Here is a 21,223-nt window from a genome sequence, read left to right on the forward strand (position 1 = left end):
CAAAGGGTCAAGAGGAACACTAGTTCCCACTGTTTCCTGCCCAGCCTGCTCCACCTCCCCCAGTGAGGGGCCTGTCCAGCCCTCAACACCTCCCCAGCATCCACCCACCCAGAGAACAGAAGGTGGCACCACAGCTCCGCCCTGCCCACATCCAGTCAAGTCCCCTTCCCAGACTCCCAATTGCCCTTTGTCCTTCTGGACAGTAAGCGTCTGGTCTCCCCACCACAGGCTGGGCAAGGAGGCTCACAGGTGGTGAAAGAGCTGCCCCTGCCCCACGGGGTGCCTAGGCTGCAGCACAGAGCCCCTCTCCCTGATCTCAGGGGCTCTTCTTGTGGCAAAAAGAGCTTCAGGAACAAACCAACTGCGTTCAGGGACCTGCTAGCTCCCACAGGCACAGACAGGATCAGGAAGGTGACCCCAGGCCTGAGCTAAATAAACACAGCTGCACAAGCCCCAGGGCGATTTGGGGCTTCTGGAAACAGAAAAGAGGGTTCTCATGCTCATGGAGTTCAAAACCCCCATCATCTCAGCCTCCAGAGGGACCCCCACCATTGGGAAGCAGAGCCAGTGGCTGGCCCCCAGTTTCACTGTGTGTTCAGTAATGATTTCCAGAGCTGGATCCTAAGCTCTGAAGACTGACAACAAACCATTACCTTGCAAAAAAACGCCTGTCAAGGAGGAGTTTGGGGGGACCAACAAAGCTGAACAAAGGAACCTGATTTTCGACTGCCTGATGTTCAGGATCGTAGTGACAGGTACACCTACCTTTTCGCTCCATGCCCAGAGTCCAACTCCAAGGAAGACGACTCCAGCCAACTGAGCAGGGGGCAGGGACAGAGGCAGAGAGAAAGTTAGGTCAGAAACGAGCACTATGAACATGCTAATATGAAGTCCACACTACTAGTCAGAGGATGCTCCTGGCTCCTGTCCGTGCTGGGTGGAGCAGGGGCGGCCCCTCGGTCCCCGCAGGTGACAGAGACTCCACCAAAGAGCAAAGAGATGGTGAGGCTCTTTAGATAACCCACACCTTCCCTTCCTTTCCTAAACATATGGACAAAGTCCTTCAACCCGGATGGTCCTATGCTCTGGAGAGCAGAGGTGAAGATCTCAGAGTTGAGTCTGTCCTAGAGAGACTATGGAGTTGAAGGCAGCAATCAGGCCACAATCTTCCCCCTTCCTGCAAACCCCCCAACTCATCTCAACACTGTCTAGAATATAAGAAGACATTGCCCCTTGTGACGGCTGCCCCTGGGGCCTTCACCAGCTCCCAGTGCAGCTGAGGCTCTGCATAGGAACTAGGCACTGCCACAGGGGGCACTGCCAGGGCACACGCTCCACATGCGCTGAATGAAAAACAGACCTTTACCAAGCAATCTGCTCGCCTGAGAAAAGTAGTGTACCCTCAACCCTGACCTCCTACCCACAGGAGCCCAGTGGGTAGCCTGCCTCTCATGCCCCACAAGTTTATCACAAGGTTCCTGAACCAGGAAGGGCTTTCCCATAAAAAAGCTACAGAACCTCGGGGTCTCTGGAAATTCAGTGGCCTTCTACTTTTCTGCTTAACTACTCTATACCCTGCAGGCATGTAGCTGCCATTTATCAGGACCTCACAATAAATAACAGGGCTAGGTGTCTCTATGACCCTCAACTTTTCCAAGGTGTTTTCTCCCACGTTAACATATTCCTGCCTAATTTATTCACTGCTTGCCACAGGTGGCTGCAGGGGGAAGGAAAGGCCCTTTAAAGAAAGCCCCAGGATTCTTCGAGAAAATAAACAAAATAGATAAGCCTCTAGCCAGACTTACTAAGAGGAAAAGAGAGTCAACACACATCAACAGTATCAGAAACGAGAAAGGAAAAATCACAACGGACCCGACAGAAATACAAAGAATTATTAGAGAATACTATGAAAACCTATATGCTAACAAGCTGGGAAACCTAGGAGAAATGGACAACTTCCTAGAAAAATACAACCTTCCAAGATTGACCCAGGAAGAAACAGAAAATCTAAACAGACCAATTACCAGCAACGAAATTGAAGCCGTAATCAAAAAACTACCAAAGAACAAAACCCCCGGGCCAGATGGATTTACCTCGGAATTTTATCAGACATACAGGGAAGACATAATAGCCATTCTCCTTAAAGTTTTCCAAAAAATAGAGGAGGAGGGGATACTCCCAAACTCATTCTATGAAGCTAACATCACCCTAATACCAAAACCAGGCAAAGACACCACCAAAAAAGAAAACTACAGACCAATATCCCTGATGAACGTAGATGCAAAAATACTCAACAAAATATTAGCAAACCGAATTCAAAAATACATCAAAAGGATCATACACCATGACCAAGTGGGATTCATCCCAGGGATGCAAGGATGGTACAACATTCGAAAGTCCATCAACATCATCCACCACATCAACAAAAAGAAAGACAAAAACCACATGATCATCTCCATAGATGCTGAAAAAGCATCTGACAAAGTTCAACATCCATTCATGTTAAAAACTCTCAGCAAAATGGGAATAGAGGGCAAGTACCTCAACATAATAAAGGCCATCTATGATAAACCCACAGCCAACATTATATTGAACAGCGAGAAGCTGAAAGCATTTCCGCTGAGATCGGGAACTAGACAAGGATGCCCACTCTCTCCACTGTTATTTAACATAGTACTGGAGGTCCTAGCTACGGCAATCAGACAAAATAAAGAAATACAAGGAATCCAGATTGGTAAAGAAGAAGTTAAACTGTCACTATTTGCAGATGACATGATACTGTACATAAAAAACCCTAAAGACTCCACCCCAAAACTACTAGAACTGATATCGGAATACAGCAAAGTTGCAGGATACAAAATCAACACACAGAAATCTGTGGCTTTCCTATATACTAACAATGAAACAACAGAAAGAGAAATCAGGAAAACAACTCCATTCACAACTGCATCAAAAAAAATAAAATACCTAGGAATAAACCTAACCAAAGAAGTGAAAGACTTATACTCTGAAAACTACAAGTCACTCTTAAGAGAAATTAAAGGGGACACTAACAGATGGAAACTCATCCCATGCTCGTGGCTAGGAAGAATTAATATCGTTAAAATGGCCATCCTGCCCAAAGCAATATACAGATTTGATGCAATCCCTATGAAACTACCAGCAACATTCTTCAATGAACTGGAACAAATAATTCAAAAATTCATATGGAAACACCAAAGACCCCGAATAGCCAAAGCAATCCTGAGAAAGAAGAATAAAGTAGGGGGGATCTCACTCCCCAACTTCAAGCTCTACTATAAAGCCATAGTAATCAAGATAATTTGGTACTGGCACAAGAGCAGAGCCACAGACCAATGGAACAGACTAGAGAATCCAGACATTAACCCAGACATATATGGTCAATTAATATTTGATAAAGGAGCCATGGACATACAATGGCGAAATGACAGTCTCTTCAACAGGTGGTGCTGGCAAAACTGGACAGCTACATGTAGGAGAATGAAACTGGACCATTGTCTAACCCCATATACAAAAGTAAACTCAAAATGGATCAAAGACCTGAATGTAAGCCATGAAACCATTAAACTCTTGGAAGAAAACATAGGCAAAAACCTCTTAGACATAAACATGAGTGACCTCTTCTTGAACATATCTCCCCGGGCAAGGAAAACAACAGCAAAAATGAGTAAGTGGGACTATATTAAGCTGAAAAGCTTCTGTACAGCAAAAGACACCATCAATAGAACAAGAAGGATCCCTACAGTATGGGAGAATATATTTGAAAATGACACATCCGATAAAGGCTTGACGTCCAGAATATATAAGGAGCTCTCACGCCTCAACAAACAAAAAACAAATAACCCAATTAAAAAATGGGCAGAGGAACTGAAGAGACAGTTCTTCAAAAAAGAAATACAGATGGCCAACAGACACATGAAAAGATGCTCCACATCGCTAATTATCAGAGAAATGCAAATTAAAACTACAATGAGGTATCACCTCACACCAGTAAGGATGGCTGCCATCCAAAAGACAAACAACAACAAATGTTGGCGAGGCTGTGGAGAAAGGGGAACCCTCCTACACTGCTGGTGGGAATGTAAGTTAGTTCAACCATTGTGGAAAGCAGTATGGAGGTACATCAAAATGCTCAAAACAGACTTACCATTTGACCCAGGAATTCCACTCCTAGGAATTTACCCTAAGAACGCAGCAATCAAGTTTGAGAAAGACAGATGCACCCCTATGTTTATTGCAGCACTATTTACAATAGCCAAGAATTGGAAGCAACCTAAATGTCCATCAATAGATGAATGGATAAAGAAGATGTGGTACATATACACAATGGAATACTACTCAGCCATAAGAAAAGGGCAAATCCAATCATTTCCAGCAACATGGATGGAGCTGGAGGGTATTATGCTCAGTGAAACAAGCCAAGCGGAGAAAGAGAAATACCAAATGATTTCACTTATCTGTGGAATATAAGAACAAAGGAAAAACTGAAGGAACAAAACAGAAGCAGAATCACAGAACTCAAGAATGGACTAACAGGTACCAAAGGGAAAAGGACTGGGGAGGATGGGTGGGTAGGGAGGGATAAGGGGGGGAGAAGTAGGGGGGTATTATGATTAACATGCATGGGGGGGTAGGAGAAAAGGGAGGGCTGTACAACACAGAGAAGGCAAGTAGTGATTCTACAACATTTTGTTATGCTGATGGACAGTGACTGTAAAGGGGTTTATAGGGGAGAGCCTAGTAAACATAATATTCGTCATGTAAGTGTAGATTAGTGATAGAAAAAAAAAAAAAAAGGGCAGTTTCTGTGTGGTAACCTCCAACGAGTTCTACACAAGAGTATAAAGGGCATATAAAAGTGTAGGCAAAGGGTCTGTTTGTGTTTATAGAGAGGATCAAAGCCTAATTGGGCTACCCCGAAAATGAACTAAGATACGATATGAAAAAGAACTTCCAAGATCTGCACTCTCTTGAAGACTCATGCCAGAAGATGATCATCAAAAAACCCCAACAAAGATCCACGCACTGCTACAGCTGTAGATGCACTCATCCCACCAGTTCCTGGACTTGCCATGGGAATGAGGAAGGAGATATCTAAGCTGGCCTGTGCATACAGTAAAACAACAAAATTGGACTGGATCTATACTGTTGGTACTCAACCAAGAATTTGGAGAAGTGCAAATTGTAGCGCTCCAAAGTCTTACAACTACAAACTATTTACTGTTAAAAGAACATATGGCATGTGAACAGTCCCCAGGAATGGGTTGTTTTAATTTGTCTGATTTCTCTCAGACTGTTCAAGTTCAGTTGGACAATATCCACCATATCATAGATTTCACAAATCATTCACAAATGCCTAAGGTGCCTAACTGGTTTTCTTGGTTTCACTGCAGATGGCTGGTAATTACAGATATGCTTTGGTTATGTAACTATACTCCTATTATGTTAATGTGTGTGTGCAATTTAAGTAGTAGCTTAAAACCTGTACATGCTGAAGTTACTCTACAAGAAGATATATCAAAGAAATAATCAATCTTCCCATGTTTTCTTCCGCCTGCTACTTCTATAGCTTTTCTTCTTCCTTCCTAATTACAACCCTTAAATAGAATTCGTGCCTCATATCAAATTTACCGAGTATCATAATTCTTCCAAGTGGTAAAGATACCTCAAGACAAATGCTGGGCATAGAAGCCACAGGGCATAAATATGCAAAGAAGTAAAAAGCTAACTTTTTCAAACAATAAGGCTTCTCTCTCACTTACCAACTTCACATTTCCCTGTATGGCCCCGGAAGATGACTGGTTAGCCAGAGACGGGTAAGATTCCTCAAGGGAGGAACAACCTAAGACAGGCACAGTCGCAGGGGGGCCATCAGGTGAGAAATTGGGGATCAACAGAGGTGAGGCTTAGAACCTCACCCCCCCGTTCTGAGAGAAATGTTCTGCATACGTGGATGTTTTATTGCCCTTGTCTAGCTTGGATTAACACATAGTCTACAGGCACACACCTGATCATCTACATGTGCTCTCTTACAACACTAAACTATGTTTTCTACCTTTATCTTCTATCTACCTACCACTTCAGCATTTTATTAAAAATAATAATAATAAAGAGAGAAATGTGGTATCCACATATAAATCAAGTATAAAAACCAAATGAGTATTCATATTTGAACTGACTGTTTAGAGTTCATAATGCATGAGCAAAACCGAAAGTTTCTGTGATGACTGCCCTTGTACTGTTCACTATGTAACTTATTCATTATGTAAGAATTTGTTCTGCATGTAAAAACTTGTTTGTTATGCCTCAGAAGATTGGAGACTGACAAAAATTAGGCTTGGGGTGGATTAATGCTTGTGCATTGAGCATTGACTCCCCTATACAGAATTTTATTGTCGTTAACAACCATTTGATCAATAAATATGAGAGATGCCCTCATAAAAAAAAAAAAAAAAAAAAGGACAGACTTCCAATGGTAAAATAAATTAGTAACCGGGATGTAATGTATAGCATAAGGAATATAGTCAAGATATTGTAACAGCCTGGTAGGGTGATAGCTGGAACCTAGAATTATGTATATAAATGTTCTACCACTGTGTTGTACACTTGAAACTCATGTAATGTAATACTGTGTGTCAACTACCCTTCAATAAAAAATAATTATTTAAAAAAAAAAAAAAAAAAACTACCAAAGAACAAAACCCCCAGGCCAGATGGATTTACCTCGGAATTTTATCAGACATACAGGGAAGACATAATAGCCATTCTCCTTAAAGTTTTCCAAAAAATAGAGGAGGAGGGGATACTCCCAAACTCATTCTATGAAGCTAACATCACCCTAATACCAAAACCAGGCAAAGACACCACCAAAAAAGAAAACTACAGACCAATATCCCTGATGAACGTAGATGCAAAAATACTCAACAAAATATTAGCAAACCGAATTCAAAAATACATCAAAAGGATCATACACCATGACCAAGTGGGATTCATCCCAGGGATGCAAGGATGGTACAACATTCGAAAGTCCATCAACATCATCCACCACATCAACAAAAAGAAAGACAAAAACCACATGATCACCTCCATAGATGCTAAAAAAGCATTTGACAAAGTTCACCATCCATTCATGATAAAAACTCTCAGCGAAATGGGAATAGAGGGCAAGTACCTCAACATAATAAAGGCCATATATGATAAACCCACAGCCAACATTATATTGAACAGCGAGAAGCTGAAAGCATTTCCTCTGAGATCGGGAACTAGGCAGGGATGCCCACTCTCCCCACTGTTATTTAACATAGTACTGGAGGTCCTAGCCACGGCAATCAGACAAAACAAAGAAATACAAGGAATCCAGATTGGTAAAGAAGAAGTTAAACTGTCACTATTTGCAGATGACATGATACTGTACATAAAAACCCTAAAGACTCCACCCCAAAACTACTAGAACTGATATCGGAATACAGCAAAGTTGCAGGATACAAAATCAACACACAGATATCTGTGGCTTTCCTATACACTAACAATGAACCAACAGAAAGAGAAATCAGGAAAACAACTCCATTCACAACTGCATCAAAAACAATAAAATACCTAGGAATAAACCTAACCAAAGAAGTGAAAGACTTATACTCTGAAAACTACAAGTCACTCTTAAGAGAAATTAAAGGGGACACTAACAGATGGAAACTCATCCCATGCTTATGGCTAGGAAGAATTAATATCATCAAAATGGCCATCCTGCCCAAAGCAATATACAGATTTGATGCAATCCCTATGAAACTACCAGCAACATTCTTCAATGAACTGGAACAAATAATTCAAAAATTCATATGGAAACACCAAAGACTCCGAATAGCCAAAGCAATCCTGAGAAAGAAGAATAAAGTAGGGGGGATCTCACTCTCCAACTTCAAGCTCTACTATAAAGCCATAGTAATCAAGATAATTTGGTACTGGCACAAGAACAGAGCCACAGACCAATGGAACAGACTAGAGAATCCAGACATTAACCCAGACATATATGGTCAATTAATATTTGATAAAGGAGCCATGGACATACAATGGCGAAATGACAGTCTCTTCAACAGATGGTGCTGGCAAAACTGGACAGCTACATGTAGGAGAATGAAACTGGACCATTGTCTAACCCCATATACAAAAGTAAACTCAAAATGGATCAAAGACCTGAATGTAAGTCATGAAACCATTTAACTCTTGGAAGAAAACATAGGCAAAAACCTCTTAGACATAAACATGAGTGACCTCTTCTTGAACATATCTCCCCGGGCAAGGAAAACAACAGCAAAAATGAACAAGTGGGACTATATTAAGCTGAAAAGCTTCTGTACAGCAAAAGACACCATCAAAAGAACAAAAAGGAACCCTACAGTATGGGAGAATATATTTGAAAATGACAGATCCGATAAAGGCTTGACATCCAGAATATATAAAGAGCTCACATGCCTCAACAAGCAAAAAACAAATAACCCAATTAAAAAATGGGCAGAGGAACTGAACACAGTTCTCCAAAAAAGAAATACAGATGGCCAACAGACACATGAAAAGATGCTCCACATCGCTAATTATCAGAGAAATGCAAATTAAAACTACAATGAGGTATCACCTCACACCAGTAAGGATGGCTGCCATCCAAAAGACAAACAACAACAAATGTTGGCGAGGCTGTGGAGAAAGGGGAACCCTCCTACACTGCTGGTGGGAATGTAAATTAGTTCAATCATTGTGGAAAGCAGTATGGAGGTACTTCAAAATGCTCAAAACAGACTTACCATTTGACCCAGGAATTGCACTCCTAGGAATTTACCCTAAGAATGCAGCAATCAAGTATGAGAAAGACCTATGCACCCCTATGTTTATCGCAGCACTATTTACAATAGCCAAGAATTGGAAACAACCTAAATGTCCATCGATAGATGAATGGATAAAGAAGATGTGGTACATATACACAATGGAATACTACTCAGCCATAAGAAAAGGGCAAATCCTACCATTTGCAGCAACATGGATGGAGTTGGAGGGTATTATGCTCAGTGAAACAAGCCAAGCAGAGAAAGAGAAATACCAAATGATTTCACTCATCTGTGCAGTATAAGAACAAAGGAAAAACTGAAGGAACAAAACAGAAGCAGAATCACAGAACTCAAGAATGGACTAACAGGTACCAAAGGGAAAGGGACTGGGGAGGATGGGTGGGTAGGGAGGGATAAGGGGTGGGAGAAGTAGGGGGGTATTAAGATTAGCATGCATGGGGGGTGGGAGAAAGGGGAGGGCTGTACAACACAGAGAAGGCAAGTAGGGATTCTACAACATTTTGCTATGCTGATGGACAGTGACTGTAAAGGGGTTTATAGGGGGGACCTGGTATAGGGGAGAGCCTAGTAAACATAATATTCATCATGTAAGTGTAGATTAATGATAGCAAAAAAAAAAAAAAGGCAGTTCCTGTGTGGTGACCTCCAATGAGTTCTACACAAGGGTATAAAGGGCATATAAAAGTGTAGGCAAAGGGTCTGTTTGTGTTTATACAGAGGATCAAAGCCTAATTGGGCTACCCCGAAAATGAACTACGATACGATATGAAAAAGAACTTCCAACATCAGCACTCTCTGGAAGACTCATGCCAGAAGATGATCATCAAAAAACCCCAACAAAGATCCACACACTGCTACAGCTGTAGATGCACTCATCCCACCAGTTTCTGGACTTGCCATGGGAATGATGAAGGAGATATCTAAGCTGGCCTGTGCATACAGTAAAACAACAAATTTGACTGGATCTATACTGTTGGAACTCAACCAAGAATTTGGAGAAGTGCAAATTGTAGCGCTCCAAAATCTTACAACTACAGACTATTTACTGTTAAAAGAACATATGGGATGTGAACAGTCCCCAGGAATGGGTTGTTTAAATTTGTCTGATTTCTCTCAGACTGTTCAAGTTCAGTTGGACAATATCCACCATGTCATAGATAAGTTTTCACAAATGCCTAAGGTGCCTAACTGGTTTTCTTGGTTTCACTGGAGATGGCTGGTAATTACAGATATGCTTTGGTTATGTAACTATACTCCTATTATGTTAATGTGTGTGTGCAATTTAAGTAGTAGTTTAAAACCTGGACATGCTGAAGTTACTCTACAAGAAGGTAGGTCAAAGAAATAATCAATCTTCCCATGTTTTCTTCCGCCTGCTACTTCTATAGCTTTTCTTCTTCCTTCCTAATTACAACCCTTAAATAGAATTCGTGCCTCATATCAAATTTACCAAGTAACGTAATTCTTCCAAGTGGTAAAGATACCTCAAGACAAATGCTGGGCATAGAAGCCACAGGGCATAAATATGCAAAGAAGTAAAAAGCTAACCTTTTCAAACAATAAGGCTTCCCTCTCACTTACCAACTTTACATTTCCCTGTATGGCCCTGGAAGATGACTGGTTAGCCAGAGACGGGTAAGATTCCTCAAGGGAGGAACAACCTAAGACAGGCACAGTCGCAGGGGGGCCATCAGGTGAGAAATTGGGGATCAACAGAGGTGAGGCTTAGAACCTCACCCCCTCTGTTCTGAGAGAAATCTTCTGCATACATGGATGTTTTATTGCCCTTGTCTGGCTTGGATTAACACATAGTCTACAGGCACACACCTGATCATCTACATGTGCTCTCTTACAACACTAAACTATGTTTTCTACCTTTATCTTCTATCTACCTACCACTTCAGCATTTTATTAAAAATAATAATAATAAAGAGAGAAATGTGGTATCCACATATAAATCAAGTATAAAAATCAAATGAGTATTCATATTTGAACTGTTTATAGTTCATAATGCATGAGCAAAACCGAAAGTTTCTGTGATGACTGCCCTTGTACTGTTCACTATGTAACTTATTCATTATGTAAGAATTTGTTCTACATGTAAAAACTTGTTTGTTATGCCTCAGAAGATTGGAGACTGACAAAAATTAGGCTTGGGGTGGAATAATGATTGTGCATTGAGCATCGACTCCCCTATACAGAATTTTATTGTTGTTAACAACCATTTGATCAATAAATATGAGAGATGCCCTCACAAAAAAAAAAAGAAAAAAAAAGTACAGACTTCCAATTGTAAAATAAATAAGTAACCAGGATGTAATGTATAGCATAAGGAATATAGTGAAAATATTGTAACAACTTGGTATGGTGATAGCTGGTACCTAGAATTATCATGTATATATATGTTGAATCACTGTGTTGTACACCTGAAACTAATGTAATGTAATACTGTGTGTCAACTACCCTTCGATAAAAAATAATTAATTATCTACAAAAAAAAAAAGAAAGAAAGCCCCAGGAGTTCTCAACCTCTTGGATCACAGGCCTCCTTTAGAAAATGCATCCAAGTCCAAAACTTTGGGCAGGACTTCAGCGGGTCCCCAGGCAGTCCCCTGTTCCCACTGCAGTCTGCGGCCCCCAAGTGAAGATGCCCTGCCAGGACGTGATCCCTCTGACTTACAAAGCAGAGGAGCCGAGATCAAAGCCCTGAGGAGGCTGAGACCAAAACCCCAGCAGCAGTGGCAAAGGGCCTAGATCCCAAGCCTGTATTTAATTCTTTCATTTACTCACTTACTCACTCATTCATCAAATCCTGATGAGTACGTACTCAGTGCCAGGCAACCGCCTCCAACCCAGAGCCAGCACTGAGGCACGCAGGCCGCGATCCCCGTGCTGTGGGAACCTCTGCCCCAGGAAGCCAGGCCCACACAGGGTCCTCCCACCGCACTGCACTGGGCTTCCTCCTTTTCAGTCCCCCCACAAGATCAACTGGCTGGTGAGGGTCTTTGTTTTCCTTGACAGGGTGCGTCTACCTCTCTTCCCCCGAGCGTCTCAGACTGCATGGGCAGCAAGCCCGAAGGAGACCTGTCACTGCCCACTGGCTCCAGTAGGCTCCCCCTACCATTCCTCAAGGCCCCCAATTGCCAAGGCTGGAGGTCAAGTCTCTTCTCAGTGTCTCTGACCTCATCAGGCACAGCTGGTCATTCCCTCCTCAGGCACTCAGCTCTGGGAACACGAGTCACACTCACAGTTGTCTTCTACCCTCTGTCACCCCTCAGTCTCCACTGGCTCATCCCCTTCTTTGACTCCTCTAAATACTGGTGAGCCTCACTGCTCAGTCTGAGACCCCTCACCCCTCCCTCAGCCTTCTAGATGATCTCATAATTCACATGGTTTTAAATACCAGCTTCACCGCCAATTCACAAATCCCAATCTCCAGCCACAGCACTCCTGAGCCAAACAGCCTGATGTCCTCTTGACTTGTCCACCTAAGATAGTACCTAACAATATCTCAACCTTAATGTGCCCCTAAAAGACCCTTGGTGTCCCCAGCCCGACCAGCTCCTCCCTGACTCTTCTCCTGCTCATTAAATAGCACCAGGTCATCCACCTACTCATTTGTTTAGGATAGAAAACCTAGCCTCATACCTGCTGCTTCTCTTTCCCTCTAACTCCACGGTCACCCCAGCAGGACACTGGGTCGGTTCTACCTTCAAACGACGTACTGCATCGGACTGGTCTTTGTCTGGACTCTCTGCTCCCATCTGTGCATGCTCCACCCCTACAGGCCAGGATCCTGCAGGGGCCTCCTCACAGAACCCCAAGCAATCCTTTAAAAACACAGATCAGATAACTGCCCCCCTCAAAAATCTCCCAATTACTTCCCTTCCCAAATTCAGACTTGTTGCCATGGCCCACATGGGTCTCTGCAGCGCTGCTGTGGCCCAGGTCTCCAGCCACACCACCCACCCCATGCCCTGGGCTACCCTGGCTTTGTTACTTTCTTGAACTCCGGAAACTCATCCTTGCCTCACAACCTTGATATATTCCCTCAGCCTAGAATGTTCTTCCTCCATATCCCGCCTGGCATCCTCCCTCACTTCATTCAGGTCTCTTCAAATCTCATCTCCTCAGAGACACCACCCTGCACAGTCCCAGGAGGATGGCTCCCCATCCACACGCCTGACCGCCTTCCCTGCTGGCTTTTCTTCATGGCACTTATCCTAGACCACGTGAGCTGTCTAGCGTGTCTCTCCACTTAAGTAAGCCCTCTAAGGGCAGAGACGATTTCTGTTTTGTTCAGGGTTGTATCCCAAAAACTTGAAGGACCCGGCCACAGCCGGTAGAGTGGGTCCACATGAGTCACCAGGGCTCCAAGGCCAGAGCAGCCCTTCCTTGCCTATGGCCCTCCCAGTTCCTCCAGGCCTAACTCAGCCTGAAGGCGTCCAAAATCCCTGAGGGCCAAGCAAGAGCCCAGCCTGGCCCAGGCCCATGGGGGTACTAGCATCAGAGCAGGATGGGGCTGGCAGGCTGTCTACATCCCGCGACCCCCCCATCCAGTGTCCCCAGCAAGCTTTCCAGCCCCTGCCTAAATGCTTTCCATGACAGCCCACCCACCCCTGGCACCGTGTGGGAGAGTAAGAAATGTCTGTCCCTAGGGAACCCCTCCCTCAGTCACGCTCAGCTCAAGAAGCCAGCTCACAGCCCCACAGCGCAGCTCTCCTTTCACAAGGTCTGGGCTCTAAGAAGGGCTTCTGTTTTTTTCCACCCTGTTTTAAAGGAAGCACTAAAGTTCACTTGTTCCAGAAAGACAGGAACTAGGGGGGCGTCACATGTCAGATCACAGGCTCAATCAACACTGGCCCAGGGCAGGAACTGCGGGCCAACAGCAGTTTCAGAGATGCAGAGACTAAGGGAGGACGAGACAGGGGAAGTGGCTGTCTGGGACCTCATACGGGAGCCCCTTTCCGAGAACTCTCCTGGGGCAGATGGCCCATGGAGCCGGGCTGCCCCACCTGGCAGTGATGATTCAGTGGGTGCCTTCCAGCCCGAGTAACTTCTTTGCCTGTCTTCTATGATGATGAAATAACCTCCCAAAAAATGAGGCCTAACTCCCACCACGCCCAAAGGGAGGCCAGCCTTGGGCTGCCAGGCACACACACTGCTGTACTCAGCTTGGCAAGCACAGCCGCCCTCTCCTGGGCACCATGCGCTGTGTTAAACATACAACACACCTTCCACACCCCACAACACTGGTACTATTACCCCATCTTTCAAATAGGATAAGCTCAGATGCAGAGTGACATGACTGTTTGCCTGAAGTCACCCAGCTAGCTGACAGCAGAGTTAACCAAACCCAGGAGTCTCTAACCTCCCAACATATCTCACTGCCCATAACCCAGGCCAAGGGGAGCCAGCAGCAGCCTGGCCCTTCACCAGGAAGGGCAGGCAGAGGGGCCGCTGGTGTGGGAGTTCCACAGAAGGGGCTTCTGGACGGTGCAACTCTAGAGTCCATGACCTACCTTGCCAGGTGGTGAGGATCACTCCACGTCCCCACCAGGGCAGGTGGCCAGGGCAGAAGGGCCTCTTTGGGGGTCACTGTAAAGCTGTCTTGGCCTTTCCACCTTAGGGCAAAGGTCCTAATGAAAGCAGGAGAGAGGCCCTCGTGGAGTGCTCTGGGCTGCTCCAGCCCTGCCTTGTCCTGGAAGCCACAAAGAATCCACTCACCACATGAACAGGCCTGTGGCACTTTACCCAAGCAGGTTCAAGTCACAACAAAAATGTGGGCACCTGGCCAGGACCTGCTACATCAGAGAAGAGTTCCAACAAAAGTAGGTCAGAAACAGCCCCTGATCACCCACAATTTAGTTACCTTGGCCCCTTGCAAGATTTCATTTCATTGTGTGTCGAAGTACTTAAGCAACCCTTGCAGGCCCTAGAGGCCTGTCCTCAGCAAGCTCAGAGTGGCTCACCAGCAGCCACCACAGCACATTCAGGCTCTGTCCTGCTGGCCCCTGGTTCTTACATATTTCCCTGGCAGACACAGTCTGACATGCACAGAGCCCCTTCCCCTGGGCTGCTCATGGGAGTCTCAGAGAAAACCAGAAGCTAACCCAAGAGTGAGGCAAACTCAAGGCTGACCAGAGCAGCACTGAAGGACTAGCCCAGGCGGTTGTGGTTTCAATCTCCACTCTGCAACTTAGGGCAACCAGACTTCATGCATGTCCAGAAACCCCTCTGCACCTAAGTTTTCCTCTGCAACATGCAGACGCCCCTTCCTGGGTCATAGGAGGGTTGTAAGGACTGAAGGAACTATCATACATGACATGGCCCAGGGCACAGGACCAATCCACACGAGTCCTGCCCTCCTGCAGTGGAGGCGTGCAAGGGCCTTCAATATACCACCAGCATTTGCTGCTTTGGAGACTCTCTGCCTCAGTAACTCTCAGTAACTCCCAGTAACTCCCAGCACTGGTCTTTGTCCTAAAACAAGATCCTCCTTTGCAGAAGCATCTTTAACTTGGCCTCTGGACACACAGTAATGCAGAGTTTAGGGAAATGGGACGATCTGGATGGAGACTTTTCAAGTAAGGTAGGAAAGGATGAAAGAAAACAAGGCAGGGAGTGGAAGAAGCCAGAACAGTCTCAGCTCTGTTCCCAATAACCCTGTGGTTTTGAGCAATCCATCTCTCTCTTGGCCAACTGAGCAACTGGAGACCAATGATCTGCGAAGGCCCGTGCAGCTCCTGCTGCTTGTGCTTTGCCTTCCGTAAGTCATGCCGGGTGGAAGCCCCATGGTTCTGGCACTCACCAGGACAGGAAGGCCTGACCGCAGGCCTGGTGGGTTCAGAGAACACCAGGGATGCTCGTGGTCACCTGAAATGCCAACAACTTATTCACTAGCCAGGAAGGACACCAGAGCACAGACCCTAGACCCTACCTGTCCCTGAGAGCCCTGTGGGCTGAGGGGGAGTCTCAGGGTACTTGTTGGAGTTAGGAGGCCTTGCCCCTCAACACTGTGACCACTCTGAACAGAGCAGGGAAAGCCCCATTCAAAAAAGTTTCACATTAAAGAGTCCACAGTAGATCATTTCTCAGTGGGAGTTTGAAAGTTCTGGAAGCCAGAAGGGATGCTGGAGCCTAGCTTCCTCCTTATAGAGGGAAACAGGACCCCGGGCAGGATGGTGCCTCACACAGGGTCACACAGCTATCACACACCAGCTTTTCCTCCTGCCGGAAGGGTAGTTCTGAAAATAAGAAGCACGTGGGCCTTTCTCAGCACAGCCAGGGAACCCATGCTAGGGGCCCTGGTGAGGAGGGAAAGGACATCCCAGAGTTCCCTTGTAACCCCCACCCCGCCCCGCCCAGGAACCTGACCGTATTAAGGCCTTTGAAAGAAAGGAAGGGGCAGAGTCCTCCAAGGGAGGTTACAGGCAGCTCCGCAGGCAACTAAGAGAAGGAACCCCTACCCCAGTCTCTGCCACTGCTGGCACAAGTCAGTGATTAACAGTGGGTGGAAAACCCAGATAATAAGCCAGCAGTCAACATTTCTGGAAAGGGCCAGATAGCAAGTATTTTCTGCTTCTGTGTTGGGTGATCTCTGTTTTAATTCTCTACTGTGCTGTGATAGCAGGAAAGCAGCCATAGAGAACACTTAAACGAATGATGAGGGCTGTGTTCCAATAAAGTTGTATATGCAAAAACAGGCCAAGAGCCAGATTTGGCCTGTGAGCTCTAGCGTGCCAAGTCCTGCACTGAACTATCACACTAAAACCATCTGGACCTTGAGACGAAAGACAGGATTTCCTTCAGCTCAGCCAAATGAACCCTGAGACATCCCTGCAATTCAACAGGTCTCCAACCTGGTACGTTTTTATATTATTTGAATAGGTCTTAATAGCCTGAAACTGTAAAGAACCCAAATGATACATTCCCACAATGAAATATTACACACAATGAGAATTAATGATCTGCCATTCCATACAACAGCATGAATGAATCTCACACACAATACTGAACAAAAGAAGTCAGACTCAAAAGATGTAATAGTAATAATGTTCAGGAAGCATTATGATTGAATGCTTGTGGGCCATAATATCCATATGCTAAAGCCCCAACTCCTAATGTGCTGGTACTTGGACGTGGGGCCTTTGGGAGGTAGGGTTTGAGAAGGCCATGAGGGTGGCACCTCCATGATTACGGTCCTTGTAAGAAGAGGTGACACCAGAACCCACTCTTTTTGCCATGCAGGGCACAGCAAGAGATCAGCCATTTGCATGCCACAAAAGAGCCTTTACCAGAACCTAACCACGCTGGTACCATACCCTGCTCTCAGACTTCCAGTTCCCAGAAATGTAAGAAAACAAATTTCTGCTGTTTAAGTCAACAAGCCTACAAGCTGACGAAAACAGGAAGAACACTTAGGCAGAAAAACTGTATTTCACATGCAATCAAAAATTACTAGATCAGCAAGAAGGAAAAAAATATATGTGACCTACAACCGGGGGAAAAAAGTCAGTAACTAGAAAAAAATGCAGGCAAGACAGAAGATAGAATTAGCAAAGCCTTTAAAACAGATACTGTAAATATGCTCAGGGACCTAAAGGAAACAATAAACATAATCAGAGAAATAGATAATATAAAAAAGATCAAATGGAACTATTAGAATAATGCAACACTGGAAATGAAGAATTCACTAGATGGATTTAACAGCCATTACAGAGGAAAAGATGAGGGAACTTGAAGACAAAACAATAGAATGTATCCAAATTGAAGGACAGATGGGGGTGGAGGAAGGCTGAACAGATCCTCAGTGATCTGTGGGACAAGGAGGCCAAGAAAAAAGGGGGCAGGGTGTGTATTTGAAGAAATAATGGGTCAAAAGTCCCAAATTTGATGAAAGCTACAAACCCACAAATTGGAAGCCCAATGAATCCCAAAATAAATAAAACCATACTAGCACATATAGTAACACTGCTGAAATCCAGTAACAAAGAGAAACTCTTGAAGTAAGCCAGAGGGGTGAAGAAAAGACACTTCACATACAGAGTAGGCATATACAAGATATTTCAACCAAGTGAAATGAAACATAACAAAATGTGTGGGATGCAGAAAACATACAGCATCAAATACTTAGAGGAAGAAAGAAAAATCTGAAATCAATGATCTAATCTTCTATTTTAAGAAGCCAGAAAATGAATAAAATAATCCCAAAGCAGAACAGAGGAAATAATTAAAGAGCAAAAATCAGTGAAGTAAACTGGAGATGGATGGTGGTGATGGCTGCAAAACAATGGTAACATACTTCATACCACTGAACTGTGCACTTAAAAATGATTGCTTTATGTATGTTTTACAATTTTAAAAATATAATTTAAAAATAACTTTTAAGAAAAGTTCAAATAACTCAATAAAATAAAAAACATTGAAAACATCACCTAAACTAAAAGTCAGATGCAAGAGTCAAATCTAATTTAGTGACAGAAGGCAGATCAATGGTTATCTGAGGAAGGGAACATTTATTAAATATCTTCATTTGTAGTTAGAGTGGTTAGGCAGAGTATACAGATGGTAACTCATGGAACTGTACGTTTGAAATGGGTAAATGTTTTCTATCTAATTTATATCTCAACAGAGTTGATTTTTTTTACTGGGAAAAAAAAAGAAAAAGATCACAATACTCTCACCCAGAAGACTCATCACTTCAGCAGCAGACTGGGCCACGATGACTACTTAGTGGCAAAGGACACAGAGTGAGTGAAACACACCACTTACTAGACTTGACACTACCCCATGAGCATGTACTAATCACATTTGCAGGGCAATAACCGCAGTGCACAGTGACCAGCCTTCCTTGGATATCCCCATTGGTGGTCCCGGCCTCAGACGTGCCAGTGCGGGTGACATCAGGCATGAGACCTGAAGAAATCAACGCCACAGGCAACTCCAAGTTCTGGCAGAGTCTCTGGTTAAGCAATCCTTGCCCTCCCTCTTGGCAAGCCCAAACGTGGAAAACTACAGGTCACACACCCCTATATACCACAAGATAAGGTGGTCTGTTTCCTATTAATTGGGGCACCCCATGTGGAGAAGCAATTTGGATTTTATAAATATGTCAGGCCAGTCAAAACAATGTTCAAACCTTTTAACCCATTTAATTGCACTCCTGGGAGTCTACCCCACAAATAATTTCCCTCCTTTCCCCAAAGGGAACAGTATGTATTACACAAACTAATCACTGCATCCTTATCTAGGAGAGTAAAAAAAATAATTGGAAACAACCTAAATGTCCAATATGGGAATTTCTAAAAATAAAATCAGGAAAACTATGCAGCAACCTAGAATATTCTATACTAGGTGATCCTGCTATGAAAACACAGACCTTGAAATGCGTGTTTTTTTATCTAATTTATATCTCAGTAGAGGTGATTGAAGAAAAAAAAAAACATTTCTGGGAGAAAAAAGGTCACAAACAAGATGGGAATAGTTACTCTCACACAGCAGACTTAAAAACACTCTCACACACTGACACTCTGCAAGAAGCAGAAATGAAGCACTATAAATATTCAAGGCTGGGTCTACAGGGTCTGATGTCCACAGCCAAGGCCTCCTTCTACCGTAGCCAAACTTCTAGGTCCATCATACTTGTTACAGTAATCATATAACTTAAATAAGGTGCAAGCTAATAAAATATAAGTGTAAAATCTAAGATGAACTCTTAAAATCATTAGTTGATTATAAGAGAATCAAGTTGAATGCTTTGGAAAGACTTCATAGAGTAATTTTTTAACTGTCAAGTGAGATATCAAAGGTTGAAAAAGATAGTAAAACTGCAGGGACTCTGCATTCAGATTACTCCACAGTCTAAGTCCTTGTTGCAAGGCACCAAAATCAGAAGACCTGGACTATGCTTTATGAGTGTGGCTTAGGCAAAAAAGACAAGGAATTCCAACCAGCTGACCCAAACACCAAGAGAAGGCCTGGGCCCTGCCCCAAAGATGGGGTAATACCTGTGCATCTATCTGGTTTAAGTCAAACTCAAATGTTTGAACTATATATGGATCATTTTTTGACAATTTTCTGGTTTAATGACTTTTTTAAAAACTGATGTATTATGACTCTAAGTCTTCACTTCATGGTTAAGGCCTCTTAAACCACATTTATTAATGCAGATATGACATGCTTATCGGATACTTGAAATTCCCTGGATTCGGAATACAACAAGTTTGCTTTATTTAACATTTTTCTATAACTGCCACAATAAAGCCTGCTTGTCAATTTACCAACTTCCAAAAAAAAAAAAAAAAACTCTCACAAAGATATGCAACTGTGTGACAGCAGACAGGAGACGGAGTGTGAAGAGACGCAGTGAAACTGGGATGCTTTGTGTAGTCTTCTAGAATTTCCATGCAACTACAAAGTTCATTAAATAAAACCTGAAGAGAAAAAAAGGCACCACTTCCTAGCAGTGACAGTGAAAATACACTACACACATTATTACTTTTCCTTTTTGACTGCATCGATTACCAGGAGATACAAGCAGAGCATCTGTCTGCACTCAGGCCTGGAGATCAGGTCTTGTAGTCTGATTATTACATGGAAGTCAGCTGAAGTAAGGGCAATTCCCTATCACAGTGATCCAGAGACAGCAGCCCATTGTGAGACATGGTGAGGTCCCTATCAAAGGAGAGTACAATAAAGGACAGACAAAACACGTTAAGATTCTCCAGCCACAAAGATGCTGCAAACAGGTGTAGGGAAGGAAGCTGACCGTTAGGTCCTTCCACATTGGACTTGCTTTCCTCTCCTGGACAGTGATGGAGTACAACTGTTGTTCCGGCAAAATTCTTTTTTTTTTTTAAGGTATCATTGATATACACTCTTACAAAGTTTTCACAAGAAAAACAATGTGGTTACTATATTCACCCTTATTGTTGAGTCCCCCCACCATACCCCATTGCAGTCACTGTCCATCAGTGTAGTAAGATGTCCAGCAAAATTCTTAATAACCTGTACCACTCTTGAAAGTTTCTCAACTTGGACCACTGACCATATAGTCACCCTACTTACGGGAAGCACCTGTTACTTTGAAGGAAGGGGCCTTAAGCTACACTGAGGACATTATGCTCTGCAAGTAAGCCAGAGCACAAATGTCCATGGCTTTCCTTGCACCCAGAAACAGGCTGCACATTAGGCTCAGGAGCTAATATCCACATTGTACAAGCAGGGAAACTGTGGCTCAGACCTGCCCAATGGAGAAGGCCAGGAGCAGGGGGCCCACCTCTCTGTACAACACAGGCTACGTCTGTGTCTACATGGGCCTAGCTCTTCACTTTAAACCACACAAAGGCTTTATCTGAACCTTT

The 21,223-nt window shown here is 43.8% G+C and overlaps 1 protein-coding gene across 6 annotated transcripts in view; it reads right to left on the bottom strand.

Moving 5' to 3' along the window:
• Positions 1-21,223, bottom strand: part of TSPAN14 (tetraspanin 14) — a 67,765-nt gene that overhangs the window by 10,589 nt on the left and 35,953 nt on the right. For 4 of the 6 annotated variants that reach the window (XM_036883933.2, XM_057505853.1, XM_057505854.1 and 1 more), the window contains exon 3: positions 766-816. The exons of the other annotated variants lie outside the window; for them this stretch is intronic. In XM_036883933.2, coding sequence (XP_036739828.1) covers positions 766-816 — 51 coding nt within the window. The remainder of the gene's footprint in view (positions 1-765; positions 817-21,223) is intronic. 6 annotated transcript variants of the gene reach the window in all.

This window comes from Manis pentadactyla, chromosome 8 (genome assembly GCF_030020395.1).
Source record: "Manis pentadactyla isolate mManPen7 chromosome 8, mManPen7.hap1, whole genome shotgun sequence".
Lineage (NCBI taxonomy): Eukaryota > Metazoa > Chordata > Mammalia > Pholidota > Manidae > Manis > Manis pentadactyla.